Source organism: Oncorhynchus mykiss, chromosome 28 (genome assembly GCF_057628025.1).
Source record: "Oncorhynchus mykiss isolate SJ-2025 chromosome 28, ASM5762802v1, whole genome shotgun sequence".
NCBI classification, from domain to species: Eukaryota; Metazoa; Chordata; class Actinopteri; order Salmoniformes; family Salmonidae; genus Oncorhynchus; species Oncorhynchus mykiss.
In genome coordinates, this window is record NC_143049.1 from 32,674,063 (window position 1) to 32,692,369 (window position 18,307).

General features: G+C 43.8%; 1 protein-coding gene across 3 annotated transcripts in view; it reads right to left on the reverse strand.

Annotated features, from left to right (window-relative positions):
* Window positions 1–18,307, reverse strand: part of LOC110508970 (unconventional myosin-VIIa) — a 36,118-nt gene that overhangs the window by 11,089 nt on the left and 6,722 nt on the right. For all 3 annotated transcript variants that reach the window (XM_036966643.2, XM_036966646.2, XM_036966644.2), the window contains 25 exons: window positions 18,188–18,264; window positions 17,956–18,075; window positions 17,551–17,693; window positions 17,181–17,391; window positions 16,956–17,091; window positions 16,681–16,850; window positions 13,816–13,959; window positions 13,420–13,578; window positions 13,173–13,265; window positions 11,697–11,791; window positions 8,371–8,455; window positions 7,668–7,886; window positions 7,343–7,552; window positions 6,796–7,110; window positions 6,107–6,256; window positions 5,789–5,857; window positions 5,346–5,473; window positions 5,009–5,135; window positions 4,751–4,870; window positions 3,444–3,617; window positions 2,162–2,389; window positions 1,308–1,475; window positions 977–1,094; window positions 698–824; window positions 159–331 (listed from right to left, as the gene is read on the reverse strand). In XM_036966643.2, coding sequence (XP_036822538.2) covers window positions 159–331; window positions 698–824; window positions 977–1,094; window positions 1,308–1,475; window positions 2,162–2,389; window positions 3,444–3,617; window positions 4,751–4,870; window positions 5,009–5,135; window positions 5,346–5,473; window positions 5,789–5,857; window positions 6,107–6,256; window positions 6,796–7,110; window positions 7,343–7,552; window positions 7,668–7,886; window positions 8,371–8,455; window positions 11,697–11,791; window positions 13,173–13,265; window positions 13,420–13,578; window positions 13,816–13,959; window positions 16,681–16,850; window positions 16,956–17,091; window positions 17,181–17,391; window positions 17,551–17,693; window positions 17,956–18,075; window positions 18,188–18,264 — 3,759 coding nt within the window. The remainder of the gene's footprint in view (window positions 1–158; window positions 332–697; window positions 825–976; window positions 1,095–1,307; window positions 1,476–2,161; window positions 2,390–3,443; window positions 3,618–4,750; window positions 4,871–5,008; window positions 5,136–5,345; window positions 5,474–5,788; window positions 5,858–6,106; window positions 6,257–6,795; window positions 7,111–7,342; window positions 7,553–7,667; window positions 7,887–8,370; window positions 8,456–11,696; window positions 11,792–13,172; window positions 13,266–13,419; window positions 13,579–13,815; window positions 13,960–16,680; window positions 16,851–16,955; window positions 17,092–17,180; window positions 17,392–17,550; window positions 17,694–17,955; window positions 18,076–18,187; window positions 18,265–18,307) is intronic.

The window sequence follows — 18,307 nt, forward strand, 5'->3', positions numbered from 1 at the left end:
ACTAGTAAGTATTATGATTCTGACAAATACATCCATCTACTGTAACTTACCCTCTGTAGCTCAGAGATACAAAGCTTAACCCTAGACAAACTTATCCAAAATCAGTGAACCTCAGCTGTGAGGTGAGTTGATCAAGTGATTTATTGTCATATTCTTACCCTGTCTGTTGATGTCCTGCAGGGCCACTGCATAGACGGAGCGCTCCCTCAGGCCCTCCAGGTACCACTGGATCAGGTCAGCCATCTCCCCTGCCTCCACAGACTGCAGTATGAACTGCCCTCTCAGTGTGGCCAGGCTCACAGACTGACTGTTGTCGATCCTGCCATCATCACTGATGAACATATGAAACATATGTGAAATGTACGTAATAACTTCATGGTGGATTGAATGTTAGTATGAGGGAGTATGTGAACCATGACGACCACCGCTACCTGACAACTGAACAATAAACAGCCAGTGTATAAAACTAGTTTCTGGCTATGTATTCTGGGCCCTGTTGGAATACTATAGAAATGCATCCTTCCTTGTTTCCTTGAGGTAAACAGACCTATAAGTGATTGGATAGCTGTGAGTAAGGTTATTACTCAATTACCTCAAAACCAACCAATTCAGATCAGTGATCACTTCGAAGGTGAGAAGGAAGGATGGATGCATTTCTGAAATATGTAAACAGGGCCTTGGTATAGCCTGTTCATACCTGGACTTGTTCACCCCAGTCACCTCTGGGTAGGGCAGCTCGAGGAGCTTCTTCTCCTTCTCGTCCTGAAAGGAGATCCCATTCCAGTTGATGGCCACAATAAAATTGCTTTTGGATAGAGGAGGTCCTGTGAGTATACAAATACCTTAGTTATAAAAATTGTCTTTGACAAATAAAATAAATATTTTGCCTGATTTAAAACCAACTAAAAGCTTCATCATGAAACATGATAGAAACTTCACTTGGTTCATTATGCGGACATATTCATGCTAGACTTACCTGACATTTGCGTAACCTCGTAGAACTTGGAGAAGAAGATGGGCCATTTCTGACGAGCGTAGTCAACCACGTCCCCCTTCACGCTGTCTGTGCTCCTTCTGCTGTTTATGTAAGGACCCTGTGAGAATGATTAGGATCATTATTAGTTGAATAATTTTGTCTGGCATTAGCTTTCCTTTATTCTACTTAACTTAAATTAATAATTCAATTGAAAAGTTAACTTTGCTTTACTTTACTTGATAGGGATAGCACACTGAATAGCAGGAATTTTAGAACAGAATATACTACAGGTGGTCTGGCCTTTACTTATTGCACCAGTGAGTAGCAGTACCTGTGTATGTGCTGCGGTGACCAGCTGAATCCATTTTCCTTGTGACTTGGTCTCAATAAGTTCAGTAGTGATGCATTCCCCCACCACCTTCTTGGCACTTTCTACACTGTTGGTAGACCCAAACGTCACATAGTAGTACATCGCTGCCAGCTGGACAAAGTCATCCTCCTGGAAGACAAAAACAAATAAATACAAAGTCTGTTTAGGTCCAATTAATAAAGAAAACTGTTTAGTTGTTTAGTTAATATAATTTCCACTTCAAACATATGCAGACTTTATATCTTTTCTTTTTTTCAACAATAGTGGTAATTGATTTTTATTATTTTATGATTTCTTACATAGAGTTCAGTGAGACATTGTGACTCCTAAGATTCATGCTTGGTTCATGGTCAACCTACCCTCGAGAGTAGTGGAGGCTACTTTCACAATGTCACCTTCAGTGATATGATATCCACATTGTCTGGGTGGGTGGAGTCTTGTACTGTTTTTTACGATTGTGTTTTGCTTTCCATGTATTGTATAATAACGTTTATTTTAATGTGTATATGTGTGTATTATGTTTTGATGTGTATTGTTGTGCTAAACAGGGCTCATCTGGAAAAAGAGACCTTGGTCTCAGCATTAACTCCCTGTCAAAATAAAGGTTCAATCAAATAAATAAAACAACGATGCACCTTCTCAGAATGGTACTCACCTTCTCAGAATGGTACGCACCTTCTCAGAATGGTACTCACCTTCTCAGAATGGTACGCACCTTCTCAGAATGGTACGCACCTTCTCAGAATGGTACGCATCTTCTCAGAATGGTACGCATCTTCTCAGAATGGTACGCACCTTCTCAGAATGGTACTCACCTTCTCAGAATGGTACTCCCCAGACTTGAGGCCTCTGATGACCTGTCTGTAGATGAGATCTGTGCTGACGGCATCTATTGAGGAATCGTGCCAGGGTGTAAACAACTCCTTGCGGAAGTAGAGTCTCCAGGAGGCGTGCTGCTCCTCCTCGCCCTTCCGCCTCACTTCCTGCTCGCACTGCGAGATAGCGTCCATCACGTGCTTCCCGCCACTGCCTAGGGACCACACCTGGAAACAGCAGTGTAAAAATATGTCAGGGCTAGTCAAAACATGTCACAAGCCTAGTCAAAACATGTCAAAGCTAGTCAAAACATGTAACAGGGCTAGTCAAAACATGTCAGAGCTAGTCAAAACATGTCAGAGCTAGTCAAAATATGTCACAGGGCTAGTCAAAACATGTCACAGGCCTAGTCAAAATATGCCAGGGCTAGTCAAAACATGTCAGAGCTAGTCAAAATACGTCACAGGGCTAGTCAAAACATGTCACACGGCTAGTCAAAATATGCCAGGGCTAGTCAAAATATGTCAGAGCTAGTCAAAACATGTCACAGGGTTAGTCAAAACATGTCACAGGGCTAGTCAAAACATGTCACAGGCCTAGTCAAAACATGGCACAGGCCTAGTCAAAACATGGCACAGGCCTAGTCAAAACATGGCACAGGGCTAGTCAAAACATGTCACAGGGCTAGTCAATGCAAGTCAATGTTAGTCAACTTCTGAAAGCTAGTGAAGATGCTAATAAATGGTAGTCAAATGCTATCAAGTCAATGTTGGCCCTTTTCAATCTCAATATTGAACTGACACTGAATGAGCAACTTCAATTTCTCAATCCACAAGGCATGATGCTAGTACCCAGGACACCACAGTTAGGTATCCCCTTGCCATGCAACTAAGAAGAGTACCTATTGACACTGTTGTATTTATTATGTATCTTCTTCGTCAATACAGATGTAGGACCTTAATTTGATCACCCTGTTGCAGGAGAACTGTCCTGTAATGCAGGAGATTTCAAACTTGTAGTGTATTTGAGTTGTAAAAAAGCTTCTGGAGTTAGTAATATCCACTTAGAAATTACAGACTTGTTTTTCCCTTATGAAAAATATATCGACCCCTACAAAAAAAATCCATTCATTATAATCCACCCAATAATTCACATTTTCCTGTTGCTGCAGGATTATTTTCCTGCTGTAGCAAAATAGCTCAAATTAAGATCCTATATCTGTATGTACTCGTTTTAGTTGCATGGCTAGCTATCCCCAAAACCCTTGGGGGTTTCCTTCACCTTCTCATAGAAGCCGATGTAAAGAGAGAATCCGTAGGTATCCTTGATGTTGACTTTCTTGGCCAGAGCCTGGCACACCTCAGCAGAGGTACAGGCTGAGTCAACAGGCAGGCTGACACTAAGGCCGTCCATCAGGGCCACAGATACTTGTGTGGGCTTCTTGGTCTTGACGGCCTACATGTGGGAAGGTGGAGACATGGGAATAATTAGTCCTTGCAGTATAATAACTACTTACTACAGGATCCATCTTGCTCTGTACTGCACATATGCGGTTTTGGTGTCCTGTCCCCTTACTAATACAGTCACTGTCATAAGATTCATTGTAAGATCACCTTATTCGTCAATTGTACACAAGGTCGAACCGAACATTGACTTCCATTTATTCCAACCCTTCCAAAAGACACGTTAGGGGTTGGACAGGTTGGAACAGGGGGCTACCACACTGGGCCCCCGTGGAGCAGTTCTTGTGTGGGGTTTAAGTGCCATGCTCAAGGGCACAACGGCAGGCAATAGCATCTAATATTTGATACCAGCAACACTCTGGTTGCCAGCTCACTTCCCAACAGATTTTTCCAGGCAGATCCAGGATTCGAACAGGAAATCCTCCGGTTGCTGGCTCACCTCTCTAACAGCTAGGCTACCTGCCGCCATAAAGATATGTCCGCAGAGCAAAAACAGAGAATCGATTTCATATGTTGGAGTAGGTGGGATATTAGCAGTGGTTGGCGCATGTAGCTGTAGTTTAGCAACGGTCTCTCACATAACTCTGATGCGACCTCTCATCAATTATCATGAGTGCCAGTCTGTTTCTGATCAGTCAATGTATTGTTGTCTGACCAAACCTGCTCTGATGGTGATTTCAAGACAACTGGGAACTCAGAAAAATACGAGGTCAAATCATGACGTCAGTTGTAAAGTCGGAGCTCTAGAAAGAGACCTAAGTTCCTGAGTTGGAATTCCGAGTTGGATGCCCGTTCGAAACGATTTTTCCTAATCGGAGCACTTTTTTTCAGAGTTCTCAGTTGTCTTGAACGCACTGAAGTCGGAAGTCAAAGATTTCCGAGTTCCCAGTTCTGAGTTCCCAGTTGTTTTGAATGCGACATTTGTCATGAATACTGTCCATGACCTGTAGTGTTGATACTGCTTAACAGCAGCAGTAGTCGACACCTAGCGACATCGTCAAGAGATTCTTTGGCTAGGGTGTTGGACACGGGTTTGAGTCCTGACAGGCCTACCCCCCAATTCTGTTGCATTGTGTCAGAAGGGAGATGGCACCCAGATGAGTATGTCTCTGTCATGGATCTTACCTGGAGCTCTATCCAACAAGGCAGTTCGCCTCGCTCCCCATTGGCCACGATGCGACGCAGGCGCTCAGCACAGTACGGACAATAGCTACTTGGCCCTCTGCGCAGGAAGCTCTCAAGATACTGTGGAATAGAATAGAATTACAGTGTATGTAATTGATTGAGTGGGGCCTGGGTTATAAATTCAGTATGCCTATATGTAAAAACACAGCGCCTTCAGACATACAGCCACAGGTGAAAAAATGTCAACTTTAGCCTGACCTGTATAAGGAGTTCTGTTGGGGGGAAGATACCAAGACAGATGGACAGGAGGACCCAGCCTCTGAGGGAACTCTTCTGGTTCTTATTGTTCACCAGCTGTTTAATGATCTGACAATAGATCTCATCCCTACACGGACAAACAAGGACAGACAGGGCTCAAGTAGCTATCCATCAGTTTTGATTGGATCCAATTCATTTGCATTGCAACTGTAGCTGTAATCCTTTATTAGTTCTGAATGAAACAGTTTTGGGATGACAAACAAATTATTTTTGTAGACACCAATAACTGGGAAATATCTGGGTAACATTGTTTACGTGTTGTAATTCGGTTTGTTACCTTATATCTCGTCTGGATAGGGCGTATCCAACAATAATGTGCAGCTTTTCCAGGTCGGATATTGGCCGATCCAAAGTACGCCCCTCTCCAATTAGAATGTCTTTCTCCTCCTCCGTCATAGTCTCCGGCTGGAGGAGATGAGGAGCACAACGAGACAATTATCCGGTTTTGTCTGGAGCGGATACAGCTTATGTCATATTTGCCTTTTCATCGCAGGTTAGGAAAACTTAGGCAGCATGTTAGGAGAAATGCAGTTTAGGAGAATTAGATTAAGGTTAGGAAAAGAGTAGGGTTAGCTAAAATGCACAACAACAAAAAAATCTACTTTTGACATCAATTTTACATAAACTGTTTCCCATCTGGACAATTAGCCTGTGTTGTTACATCATGGATATTCAGACTCATTTTAGTTCTGAGGACAAAATAATGTGTATGTAACATACCTCATCTACAATGGTCGAAGCTTTTCTGTTCCCCATTCCTTCTTTCTTTCTATTTTTCCTTAGTATTTTCTGATGGAAAAATGTATAGGACGAATTAGACATCTGACAAACTGTTTAGTGGGTGAATTCAGTCAGCAAAAACTCAGTACAAGAGTAAACTATTAGAAACACACAAAATGACACAAGTGTCTATTGTCATCACATTAAGGGAATCAGTGAGTAGTGATATTTTTCCTGCTGCCCGTAAGGGATGAATAAAGTCCTATTGAACTTAGTTGAATGTAAGGTTAAGTCCCAGGAAGGCCTTATGTTCAGTACCTGATCCAGGCCCACTAGATTGCTGAGCCTCCTGTTCTGCCTCTGGCCAAGGTTCTTCTGGATGGTGGTGGAGGGCTCCTGGTTGATCTGTTTAGGCTCAGCGATGTCCCCCATGAACCTCAAGATGATCCACCACACTGTCAGACAGGCCTGGAGAGGAGCAGAGAGCAGCGGAGAGGAGAGGAATGGAGAGGAGAAAGAAAGTGGGGAATGGAAGGGAAAATAAAATAATGGGGTGAAGTGAGGAACAAAACAAAAACAGCAGGAGGATGAAGAAGGAGGAGAGGAGAAAGTACAGTAGAAAAAGAGAAAAGAAGAGAGAAGAATTAAGAAATAAGGCCCATGGTGGTGTGGTATATGGCCAATATATTATGGCTGGGCTGTTCTCAGGCACGACGCAACGCAGAGTACCTGGATACAGCTCTTACCCGTGGTATATTGGTCATGTACCACAAACCCCAGAGGTGCCCTATTGCTATTATAAACTGGTTACCAATGTAAATAGAGCAGTAAAAAGACATGTTGTGTTATACCCGTGGTATATGGTCTGATATGCCACGGCTTTCAGCCAATCAGCACTCAGGGTTCGAACCACCCAGTTTATAATGTTGCATATGTGACAGAGGAAGAAAAATTCCATCCTTGCTTTGGATCCCTCTGAGAGACACAGAAGCCTGATGTTGACTCACCAGTGTGTCCCCCTCGTCCTCGTGGTGGAGCAGGGGCTGTCGCAGCCTTTGGGTGATGTGACTGTGGGTAGCAGAGCCCTGGAAGTGCAAAGCACTGAACTTGATGAAGGAGAACTCCTCATCCTCATCATCGTACTCCACCACTGGTAGTTCCACTGGTACTGGTGCTGGTGCAGGACTTGGTTCAGTCCGAGCTAGTACTGGTACTGGTACTTGTACTACTACCGGAGCTGGGGTTTCTACTGGGCTCTCCTCTCGACTCTCCTCTCGGCTCTCCTCAGTCACCTCTGGGATTGTTCGCGTTCTCTCCAAGTCCTGAGGATGGATAGGGAGAGTGCAGTTGGATACTCAGTTAGATACTTTCTTCTTGGAGTTGGAGAGAATAGTAGAATATTATAATGCTTCTTCAATGAGAAGAGAAGATTAGATGGATGTGGTCATTCTGTTAGCAGTGTTCATCACTGGGGTATTAAGACATATAAGACTATAGCAAATGGAAACCTATGTTAACATGACATTAAGATCCACCATTGGTTGTGAGCATCACCTCAAAGCCCTCTGGAGCCGGGCCCTCCCGCCCTCCTACGGACACTTTGTGGGGCAGGAATTCAAACATTGTTTCCACCATTTCCTGCTCACTGACTGGCTCTGGCTCGGCAGCAGCCTGTTGTGATTGGCTGAGGACCTCCTCTAGCCTCCGCTGGAGCTCTGCGGCTGTCTGCTCTCTCGCCTCCCGCTCCCGGGCTGATAGGAATGCCTAACACAGACACACACACACAAACACACACACACAGATATATTGAATTTGCACACAGGTGGCAAAACAGGCTTGCAATCACACACACGCACTTTTCTCAAATGTCAGAACTCACATCTGTCCTCATCTTGTTGGTGGTCTTCCTAGCCAGCATGCCTCTGGTGTGTGCCTGGAGGACAGTCACAGCTTCTCTCTTGCTCTTATAACTCTTCCTGGCCAGGTACCCGCGCACCTGGGACTGCAGAGTGACGGCTGCCGCCAGCTCCTTCAGGTAATGCAGCCGGGATAGACGACCACGGATCGTAGACTGCAGACGCTGAAAGCCGCGCTGGAGCTAGTCGAACGAGACGGAGAGGAGGATAAATTAAGTTTGTAGAAGGTAAATGTGAGCAGCAGAGAGAAAACCGACAGATATGTTATAAGCTGATCCAGCCTATAAAAAAAAGAAAATGAGAAAATCTCTATCAGCACAATAATGTGCACTCCTTAGCTAGGGCATTTAATCAATATCACTTTCAATTTGTCTACAAAAGTGTATCTGAGTTGACTCCTTACCAGTGTTGTGGTGTAGTGAACTATATGTAGTTCAACTAGTAATTTAATAGCATTTTGCTGTAGCTTGAACTCAATTCAAATATTGGTAGTGTTTTCAGTATTTAATTACTTTTTTACCATGTAGTGGTGTAGCTAAATACTGGAACTTCACACTCATTTTTGGCAAAAAGAGGAGAAAATATTGGTAAAGTAGACAAGAATTGTCTTTCTTTTTCGGCAGTAGACCTCCCTAATTGCCACTTGAAACTGAGCCAGTAACTTACCTTTCTATATTGATTCTTGTCTTTGTAACCTCTCCAATGCTTCTGTACCACCACAGCGGCTCTCCTTTTCTTTACAAAGCTCTTCCTACAAGAGGAATACATTTCAACAAAACATCAATAGCGCAGACTGTAAGAACTACTGTATTAAAACAATAGTAACAACTGTATGTAACTCTGTGGTAAACCTTTAGATTGGGTATTAGAGAGAATAACAGATAAACCCATGTCAGTGACCACTGCCAGTGTGCTATTTAAAATATATATATATATATATATATATATATATATATTTCACCTTTATTTAAACAGGTAGGCAAGTTGAGAACAAGTTCTCATTTACAATTGCGACATTGCCAAGATAAAGCAAAGCAGTTCGACACATACAACAACACAGAGTTACACATGAAGTAAAACAAACATACAGTCAATAATACAGTATAAACAAGTCTATAAACGATGTGAGCAAATGAGGTGAGATAAGGGAGGTGAAGGCAAAACAAAGGCCATGATGTGAAGTAAATACAATATAGCAAGTAAAACACTGGAATGGTTGATTTGCAGTGGAAGAATGTGCAAAGTAGAGATAGAAATAATGGGATGCAAAGGAGCAAAATAAATAAATACAGTAGGAGGAGAGGTAGTTGTTTGGGCTAAATTATAGATGGGCTATGTACAGGTGCAGTAATCTGTGAGCTGCTCTGACAGGTGGTGCTTAAAGCTAGTGTGGGAGATAAGTGTTTCCAGTTTCAGAGATTTTTGTAGTTCGTTCCAGTCATTGGCAGCAGAGAACTGGAAGGAGAGGCGGCCAAAGGAATAATTAGTTTTGGGGGTGACCAGAGAGATATACCTGCTGGAGCTGGTGCTACAGGTGGGTGATGCTATGGTGACCAGCGAGCTGAGATAAGGAGGGACTTTACCTAGCAGGGTCTTGGAGATGAAGTATGAAGCGAGGGCCAGCCAACAAGGGTGTAAAGGTCGCAGTGGTGGGTAGTGTATGGGGCTTTGGTGACAAAACGGATGGCACTGTGAGAGACTGCATCCAATTTATTGAGTAGGGTATTTGAGGCTATTTTTTAAATGACATCGGCGAAGTTGAGGATCGGTAGGATGGTCAGGTTTTCAAGGGTATGTTTGGCAGCATGAGTGAAGGATGCTTTGTTGCGAAATAGGAAGCCAATTCTAGATTTAACTTTGGATTGGAGATGTTTGATGTGAGTCTGGAAGGAGAGTTTACAGTCTAACCAGACACCTAGGTATTTGTAGTTGTCCACATATTCTAAGTCAGAACTGTCCAGAGTAGTGATGCTGGATGGGCGGGCAGGTGCAGGCAGCGATCGGTTGAAGAGCACGCATTTAGTTTTACTTGTATTTAAGAGCAGTTGGAGGCCACGGAAGGAGAGTTGAATGGTGTTGAAGCTCGTCTGGAGGGTTGTTAACACAGTGTCCAAAGAAGGGCCAGAAGTATACAGTATAGTGTCGTCTGTGTAGAGGTGGATCAGAGACTCACCAGCAGCAAGAGTGACGTCATTGATGAATACAGAGAAGAGAGTCGATCCAAGAATTGAACCCTGTGGCACCCCCATAAAGACTGCCAGAGGCCCGGACAACAGGCCCTCCGATTTGACACACTGAACTATCAGAGAAGTAGTTGGTGAACCAGGCGAGGCAATTATTTGAGAAACCAAGGCTATCGAGTCTGCCGATGAGGATGTGGTGATTGACAGAGGTGAAAGCCTTGGCCAGGTCAATGAGTACAGCTGCACAGTATTGTTTCTTATCGATGGCGGTTAAGATATAGTTTAGGACCTTGAGCATGGCTGAGGTGCACCCATGACCAGCCCTGAAACCAGATTGCATAGCGGAGAAGGTATTGTGGGATTCGAAATGGTCGGTAATCTGTTTGTTGACTTCGCTTTCGAAGACCTTAGAAAGGCAGGGTAGGATAGATATAGGTCTGTAGCAGTTTGGGTCAAGAGTGTCCCCCCCTTTGAAAAGGGGGATGACCGCAGCTGCTTTCCAATCTTTGGGAATCTCTGACGACACGAAAGAGAGGTTGAACAGGCTAGTAATAGGGGTTGCAACAATTTTGGCAGATAATTTTAGAAAGAAAGGGTCCAGATTGTCTAGCCCGGCTGATTTGTAGGGATCCAGATTTTGCAGCTCTTTCAGAATATCAGCTGACTGGATTTGGGAGAAGGAGAAATGGGGAAGGCTTGGGCAAGTTGCTGTGGGGGGTGCAGTGCTATTGACCGGGGCAGGGGTAGCCAGGTGGATAGCATGGCCAGCCGTAGAAAAATGCTTATTGAAATTCTCAATTATAGTGGATTTATCGGTGGTGACAGTGTTTCCTATCCTCAGTGCAGTGGGCAGCTGGAAGGAGGTGTTCTTATTCTCCATGGACTTTACAGTGTCTCAGAACTTTTTTGAGTTTGTGTTGCAGTAAGCAAATTTCTGCTTGAAAAAGCTAGCCTTGGCTTTTCTAACTGCCTGTGTATATTGGTTTCTAGCTTCCCTGAAAAGTTGTATATCACGGTGGCTGTTCGATGCTAATGCAGAACGCCATAGGATGTTTTTGTGTTGGTTAAGGGCAGTCAGGTCTGGAGAGAACCAAGGGCTATATCTGTTCCTGGTTCTAAATTTCTTGAATGGGGCATGCTTATTTAAGATGGTGAGGAAGGCATTTAAAAAAAAACAGGCATCCTCTACTGACGGGAATAGGTCAATATCCTTCCAGGATACCCCGGCCAGGTCGATTAGAAAGGCCTGCTCGCTGAAGTGTTTCAGGGAGCGTTTGACAGTGATGAGTGGAGGTTGTTTGACCGCTGACCCATTACGGATGCAGGCAATGAGGCAGTGATCACTGAGATCTTGGTTGAAAACAGCAGAGGTGTATTTAGAGGGCAAGTTGGTTAGGATGATATCTATGAGGGTACCCGTGTTTACGGCTTTGGGGTGGTACCTGGTAGGTTCCTTGATAATTTGTGTGAGATTGAGGGCATCAAGCTTAGATTGTAGGATGGCTAGGGTGTTAAGCATGTTCCAGTTTAGGTCGCCTAGCAGCACGAGCTCTGAAGATAGATGAGGGGCAATCAGTTCAGATATGGTGTCCAGAGCACAGCTGGGGGCAGAGGGTGGTCTATAGCAGGCGGCAACGGTGAGAGTTTTTAGAGAGGAAGATTTTTAAAAGAAGTTCAAATTGTTTGGGTACAGACCTGGATAGTAGGACAGAACTCTGTCAACATCCCAAACATTGAAGTCCCTGTGTAAGGTATGACATGTCGCATGTCATTCCCTCCAAGCTGTGTGTCTCAGTGTTCCTCATTTACCTGTCTCTGTGGCCAAGAATGACCCTCTGGATGATGAGGGCTTTCCTGTTGAGCTCTCGCTCTCTTTCCCACTCCAGTAGGGAGTCATGGGCATCCTGAATGGGGAAGAGGGTGGAGACAGGTTACAGAGGATTCATCTGGTCCTTTTCAAAAACGTAGACCAACATCATTGTAACATATTCTAATTGCTTTAAGTGACATTTGGGATTCCATCACTGCTGTTACAACATGACCAATGTTTGTGGTTGTCTAGTGTGGTAGGCTTTAACTTAGCTAAAACTTAGTCAAAACAATTCTAAGCCGTAATGTGTACACCACCCAGCCGGGGAGGGATATGGCTTGAAAACGTACCTCAATCTAGGGATGGAAGATGAAGCTGTACTCCTAGTTATGCCATTATCCGAACAGACAAATGGAGAAGATTGAAATACTGCTAGTCTCTGCTTGCCTTTCGTTTAGTCTCTGCTAGCCTTTGGTTTAGTCTTTGCTAGCCTTTGGTTTAGTCTCGCTAGCCTTTGGTTTAGTCTCTGCTAGCCTTTGGTTTAGTCTCTGCTAGCCTTTGGTTTAGTCTTTGCTAGCCTTTGGTTTAGTCTCGCTAGCCTTTGGTTTAGTCTTTGCTAGCCTTTGGTTTAGTCTCGCTAGCCTTTGGTTTAGTCTCTGCTAGCCTTTGGTTTAGTCTCTGCTAGCCTTTGGTTTAGTCTCGCTAGCCTTTGGTTTAGTCTTTGCTAGCCTTTGGTTTAGTCTCGCTAGCCTTTGGTTTAGTCTCTGCTAGCCTTTGGTTTAGTCTCTGCTAGCCTTTGGTTTAGTCTCGCTAGCCTTTGGTTTAGTCTTTGCTAGCCTTTGGTTTAGTCTCGCTAGCCTTTGGTTTAGTCTCTGCTAGCCTTTGGTTTAGTCTCTGCTAGCCTTTGGTTTAGTCTCGCTAGCCTTTGGTTTAGTCTCTGCTAGCCTTTGGTTTAGTCTTTGCTAGCCTTTGGTTTAGTCTCGCTAGCCTTTGGTTTAGTCTCTGCTAGCCTTTGGTTTAGTCTTTGCTAGCCTTTGGTTTAGTCTCGCTAGCCTTTGGTTTAGTCTCTGCTAGCCTTTGGTTTAGTCTCTGCTAGCCTTTGGTTTAGTCTCGCTAGCCTTTGGTTTAGTCTTTGCTAGCCTTTGGTTTAGTCTCGCTAGCCTTTGGTTTAGTCTCTGCTAGCCTTTGGTTTAGTCTCTGCTAGCCTTTGGTTTAGTCGCGCTAGCCTTTGGTTTAGTCTCGCTAGCCTTTGGTTTAGTCTCGCTAGCCTACCATGAGGATGAAAAAGGGCCATTTAATTCAAAACTAGCAATCTTCTCCATTTGTCAGTTTGGATACTGGCATAACTAGGAGTACAGTGTCATATTCCACCCCTGGATTGAGGTACGTTTTCAAGCCATATCCCTCCCTGGCTGGGTGGTGTCCACATTACGACTCATTTTGACTTGGACGGGAAAATCTAGGTTTAACTGCACCTTTAGGAAGATCTTAGTCGTGCCGATCTTCCAGTCGTTATGTCCTGTGATCACGGCCTTGCAAATGGCAATACAGCAGGCTGATGCTGACTCCTGGGTTAGGAGAGAGAGGAGGATATTGGGAACCATAACCATAAAACTAAAAGCAACGACAACTTTGGAGATTTGAATGCTAACAAATGTCATTATCTCTGTCATCTTTATCATCATCATCATCATCATCATATTCTAAATAATAATGTCTTACAGTTTTGGGGTCACAGACGGTTGTCTTTAGGAGTACTCTGTACCGCTGCAGAAATTGCTTGAACGTGTGACGGATTGGATATCCCAGTTTCCGGATTCTGATGGTATCAATCATTCCAGAATACCGCAGCTGACGTATGCACAGGTCTCTGTCAAAACACTGAGGAAGACAGAGACATTCATACGCTTGTTTTAGTAGAGTGGAGTGCACTGTAGGATGGAAAAAGGGGACTTCAGTGGATTTGTAAAATGTTTATGGTGTGAAACTACCATTCTACCTAATCACATTTTTTTCTGTTTTGTGTGAGTTTGACCTCCTATGATTGTGATATTGCACCATCAATGAATCATGTCTCGCTGTATCTGGCCCAGTGCTACAAATGGCTGTCTTGTTCACCATGGATTTCTTGTTGTCATTGGGCTTGAAGCAGCGGATAAAGTGTGGCTGGCAGATGGACAAGGCCTTCATGAGGGAGTCGAGGGACTGGCGGAACTGACCGCTCAGCGTGGACACCTGTTTCCTGCCGTCCGTCTGGGCCCCCTTTGGGGAGAAAGATCACAATGTCATCTGTGTGGAATTTTGGACCGTTGTCAGTGACCATATATATAGGAAAACCATGTGGAGAAACTGGAATTCCCCCAGTGCAATACTTTTTAGATGACCCTAAATCTAACCATTGGATGTTACCAAAGCACAGATTACTTGATGAATAATGGATAGATAATGTATGAATAATTAATAATAATTAATAACCCATTGCTTTTGTTTTTGGTGAATATATACTGAACAAAAATATAAACGTAACGTGTAAAGTGTTGGTCCCAAGGGCCTCCCGGGTGGCGCAGTGATTAAGGGCGCTGTACTGCAGCGCCAGCTGTGCCACCAGAGACTCTGGGTTTGCACCCAGGCTCTGTCGTAACCGGCCGTGACCGGGAGGTCCGTGGGGCGACGCACAATTGGCCTAGCGTCGTCCGGTTTAGGGAGGGTTTGGCCGCTAGGGAAATCCTGCTAGGATATGCATATACTTGGTAACGTTGGATAGAAAACACTCTGACGTTTCTAAAACTGTTAAAATAATGTCTGTGAGTATAACAGACCTGATATGGCTGGCAAAAACCAGAGGAATATTCTTTTGAGGTCACAGGCCATTTGCTTGCCAGGACAGTGCTTGCCTTTGGGAAATACAAATAGATATGACCCATATTGCAGTTCCTATGGCTTCCACTAGATATCAACAGTCTTTAGAAAGGATTTCAGGCTTGTTTTTTGAAAAATGAACAACTAGTTGGAAGAACTACAAGGTGTCTCTCATTAGAAAAGTGGTCTTGTTGGAGCGTGAATGAGGTGTGCACTCTTCGTTATTTATCTTCCCTATTGAACATACTATTCTCCGTCTTAAATATTATAGTTTATTTAGATATTAGAGTACATGAGGATTAATTAGAAACAATGTTTGACTTGTTTGGATTAACATTACTAGTAACTTTTTGGATTAGTTTGTATGCATGTTGAAAGAGTGGATTACTGAGATCATTGGCGCCAACTAAACTGACTTTTTTGGATATAAAGAATGACTTAATCGAACAAAATGACCATTCTTTGTGTAGCTGGGACCCTTGGGATTGAAAACAGAGGAAGATCTTCAAAGGTAAGGGATTTATTAATTCGCTATTTGTGATTTTGTGACGCCTGTGCTGGTTGAAACGGTATTTTGATGTAGGGTGCTGTCCTCAGATAATTGCATGGTATGCTTTCACCATAAAGCCTTTTTGAAATCTGACAAAGCGGTTGGATTAACAAGAAGTTAAGCTTTTAAATGATGTATGACGCTTCTATTTTCATGAATGTTTAATATTACAATTTTTGTTTTTGAATTTCATCCTCTGCAATTTCACCGTTGTTTCATTGCTGTCCCGCTAGCGGTTCATGCACCAAAAGAGGTTAAACATGTACACCTTGTGCTGGGGACAATTAAAGGCCACTCTAACATTTGCAGTTTTGTCACACAACATAATGCCACAGATGTCTCAAGTTTTGAGGGAGCGTGCAATTGGTATGCTGACTCCAGGAATGTCCACCAGAGCTGATGCCAGAGAATTGAATGTTCATTTGTCTACCATATGCCCCCTCCAACATCGTTTTAGAGAATTTGGCAGTACGTCCAACCGGCCTCACAACTACAGACAACGTGTAACCACCCCAGCCCAGGACCTCCACGTCCAGCTTCTTCACCTGCGGGATCATCTAAGACCAGCCCCCCTGACAGCTGATGAAACTGTGGGTTTGCACAACCAATGAATTTCTGTACAAACTGTCAGAAATTGTCTCAGGGAAGCTCATCTGCGTGCTCGCCGTCCTCACCAGGGTGTTTATCTGACTGCAGCTCGGCATCGTAACCAACTTCAGTGAGCAAATGCTCACCTTCGATGGCCACTGGCATGCTGGAGAAGTGTGCTCTTCATGGATGAATCCCGGTTTTAACTGTACCGGGCATATGGCAGACAGCCTCTATGGCGTTGTGTGGGCGAGCGGTTTGCTGATATCAATGTTGCGAACAGAGTGCCCCATGGTGGCGGTGGGGTTATGGTATGGGCAGGCATCAGCTACGGACAATGAACACAATTGCATTTTAAAGATGGACATTTGAATGCACAGAGATACCGTGACGAGACACTGAGGCCCATTGTCACGCCATTCATCTCCTCATGTTTCAGCATGGTAATGCATGGCCCCATGTCACAAGGATCTGTACACAATTCCTGGAAGCTGAAAATGTCCCAGCCTGCGTACTCACCAGACATGTCACCCATTGACCATGTTTGGGATGCTCTGTATCGACCTGTATGACAGCATGTTCCAGTTCCTGCCAATATCCAGCAACTTCGCACAACCATTGAAAGGGAGTGGGACAACATTCTACAGGCCACAATCAACAGCACAATAAACTCTATGTGAAGGAGATGTACCTCTCTGCATGAGGCAAATGGTGGTCACACCAGATACTAACTGGTTTTCTGATCCAAGCCCCTACCTTTTTTTTAAGTATCTGTTACCAACCAACAGATGCATATCGGTACTCCTATTCATGTGAAATCCATAGATTAGGGCCTAAGTTATTTATTTCAATTGACTGATTTTCTTATTTGAATTGTAACTCAGTAAAATCTTTGAAATTGTTGCATGTTGCGTTTTATATTTTTGTTCAGCATAGCTAACGGGAGTTGGATATTCGGAATCCAAATAATAACAGCAGCTACAAACCCGTAGAGAGCTCTTGGGTGTCATAACGACCCTGTTGTTGCTGGCAGGGTTCTTCACAACATTAGCACTGAGCTGCGTCTCAAAGATCTGCCTCAGCAGCTTGTTGGTTGTCGTGTCAATCAACTTGATAATGTCAGAGCTGAGAGTATCTCTGTTTTTCTCCAGGAATCCTGAATAAAAAACATACAGAATCAAATGGTGAGTAAAGAAACACATATTCCTGTGTCCCAGCAAATCAACTAATATTTTATGTGATCTCTTTTTCTTCTGGTTACCTCTTGAGTCGTAGTACACAACCCCAGCAAAATGGCGGATCCCAAACTCCATGTCGTGGGTGTTCTTAGACGGAATGTAGATGTTGCACTTGGCATGAACCTGGTTCATCTTGTTCAACATGGTGACATCTGTGCCCTGGAAGAAACATTCAAGGTTGTCACAAACCTCACCAATTCAGATTGCCTCCACAGCAGGGTTTATTAGAGACATTTGAGATCGTTTACCTTGGGAAAGTGGCTCTCCTCATCGATCAGAGCCAACACATTGAGGGGCTTCCCAACCAGGAGATCAAGGGTTTGCGTGTTGTCATTGAAGGTGATGTTTTTCCAGACGATGTCCTCCTTAGTGTACTCCTCTTGCTCCAGCTTGAACACATGACGCACGAAGAACTGCTGCAGCTGCTCATTGGCAAAGTTGATGCACAGCTGTTCAAAGCTGTGAAAAAAGCATGTGGAAAAAGCTTGTGTTATTGACCAGTTGGTTACATAGGATCGGGGAGAGAGCATGAAGGACATACAAGCCTGTATTTAACTACCTGTGTGTCGACTGTCGCAAACAACAAGGCAAATTAGTATTTGATATTGACTGAAATACCTGTTTGAGGCAAAGTTCTCAAACCCAAAGATGTCCAGCAAGCCAATGGAGTTACGGACGTATTTGGGACCGTTGGTGGGAGTCTTATGGATGACACTGTTGATTCTTCCAACAATCCAGATAAATAGTTTACCATATATTGCCTGAGGAAATCATAACACAAACAACACACATACTCTTGAATAGAATATGGACCAAAACCTAGAGCGTTTAACTCAACAATCAAGTAGATCGTGCACTGATGACAATGGAAGACTCGAGTTACGTCCATTCCCCCACGGATCTTAAGTAAGGATTAAGGCTTATGTGCCTTTGTGAATATGTATGTTGTCTTCCCTCTTCTTTCAGGAGGTAACCTACTGTATATCTTTCCTTGGCACCTTCAAACAGGTGTGGCATCATTACCTTAACGAAGGCGTCCCTGCAGTCGGCTGCCTGTTCAGAGCTGAGGGGTTTGGATACTCGCTCTCTGTTGGTCATGAAGGAGCGGTAAGTCAAGCTCACACCCAGAGACGCAGGCTGCACCTGTAAGGAAGATATGAAGATATATGTATATCATGTAAACTCTACTGTATATTCATAATATGTTATTAAAAAACATCCCAGAAAAAAATGTCATGGCAACAAATATGCCTACCTCCAGCAATTTGGCTGCAATTGTAAAGTGATCCGATGAACTGACATCAGAGCTCTCCATGTTATCCAAGATGGAGGCTGTAAGGCAAATAACAAAATAAAACTTGGTCAATCAGAGCTT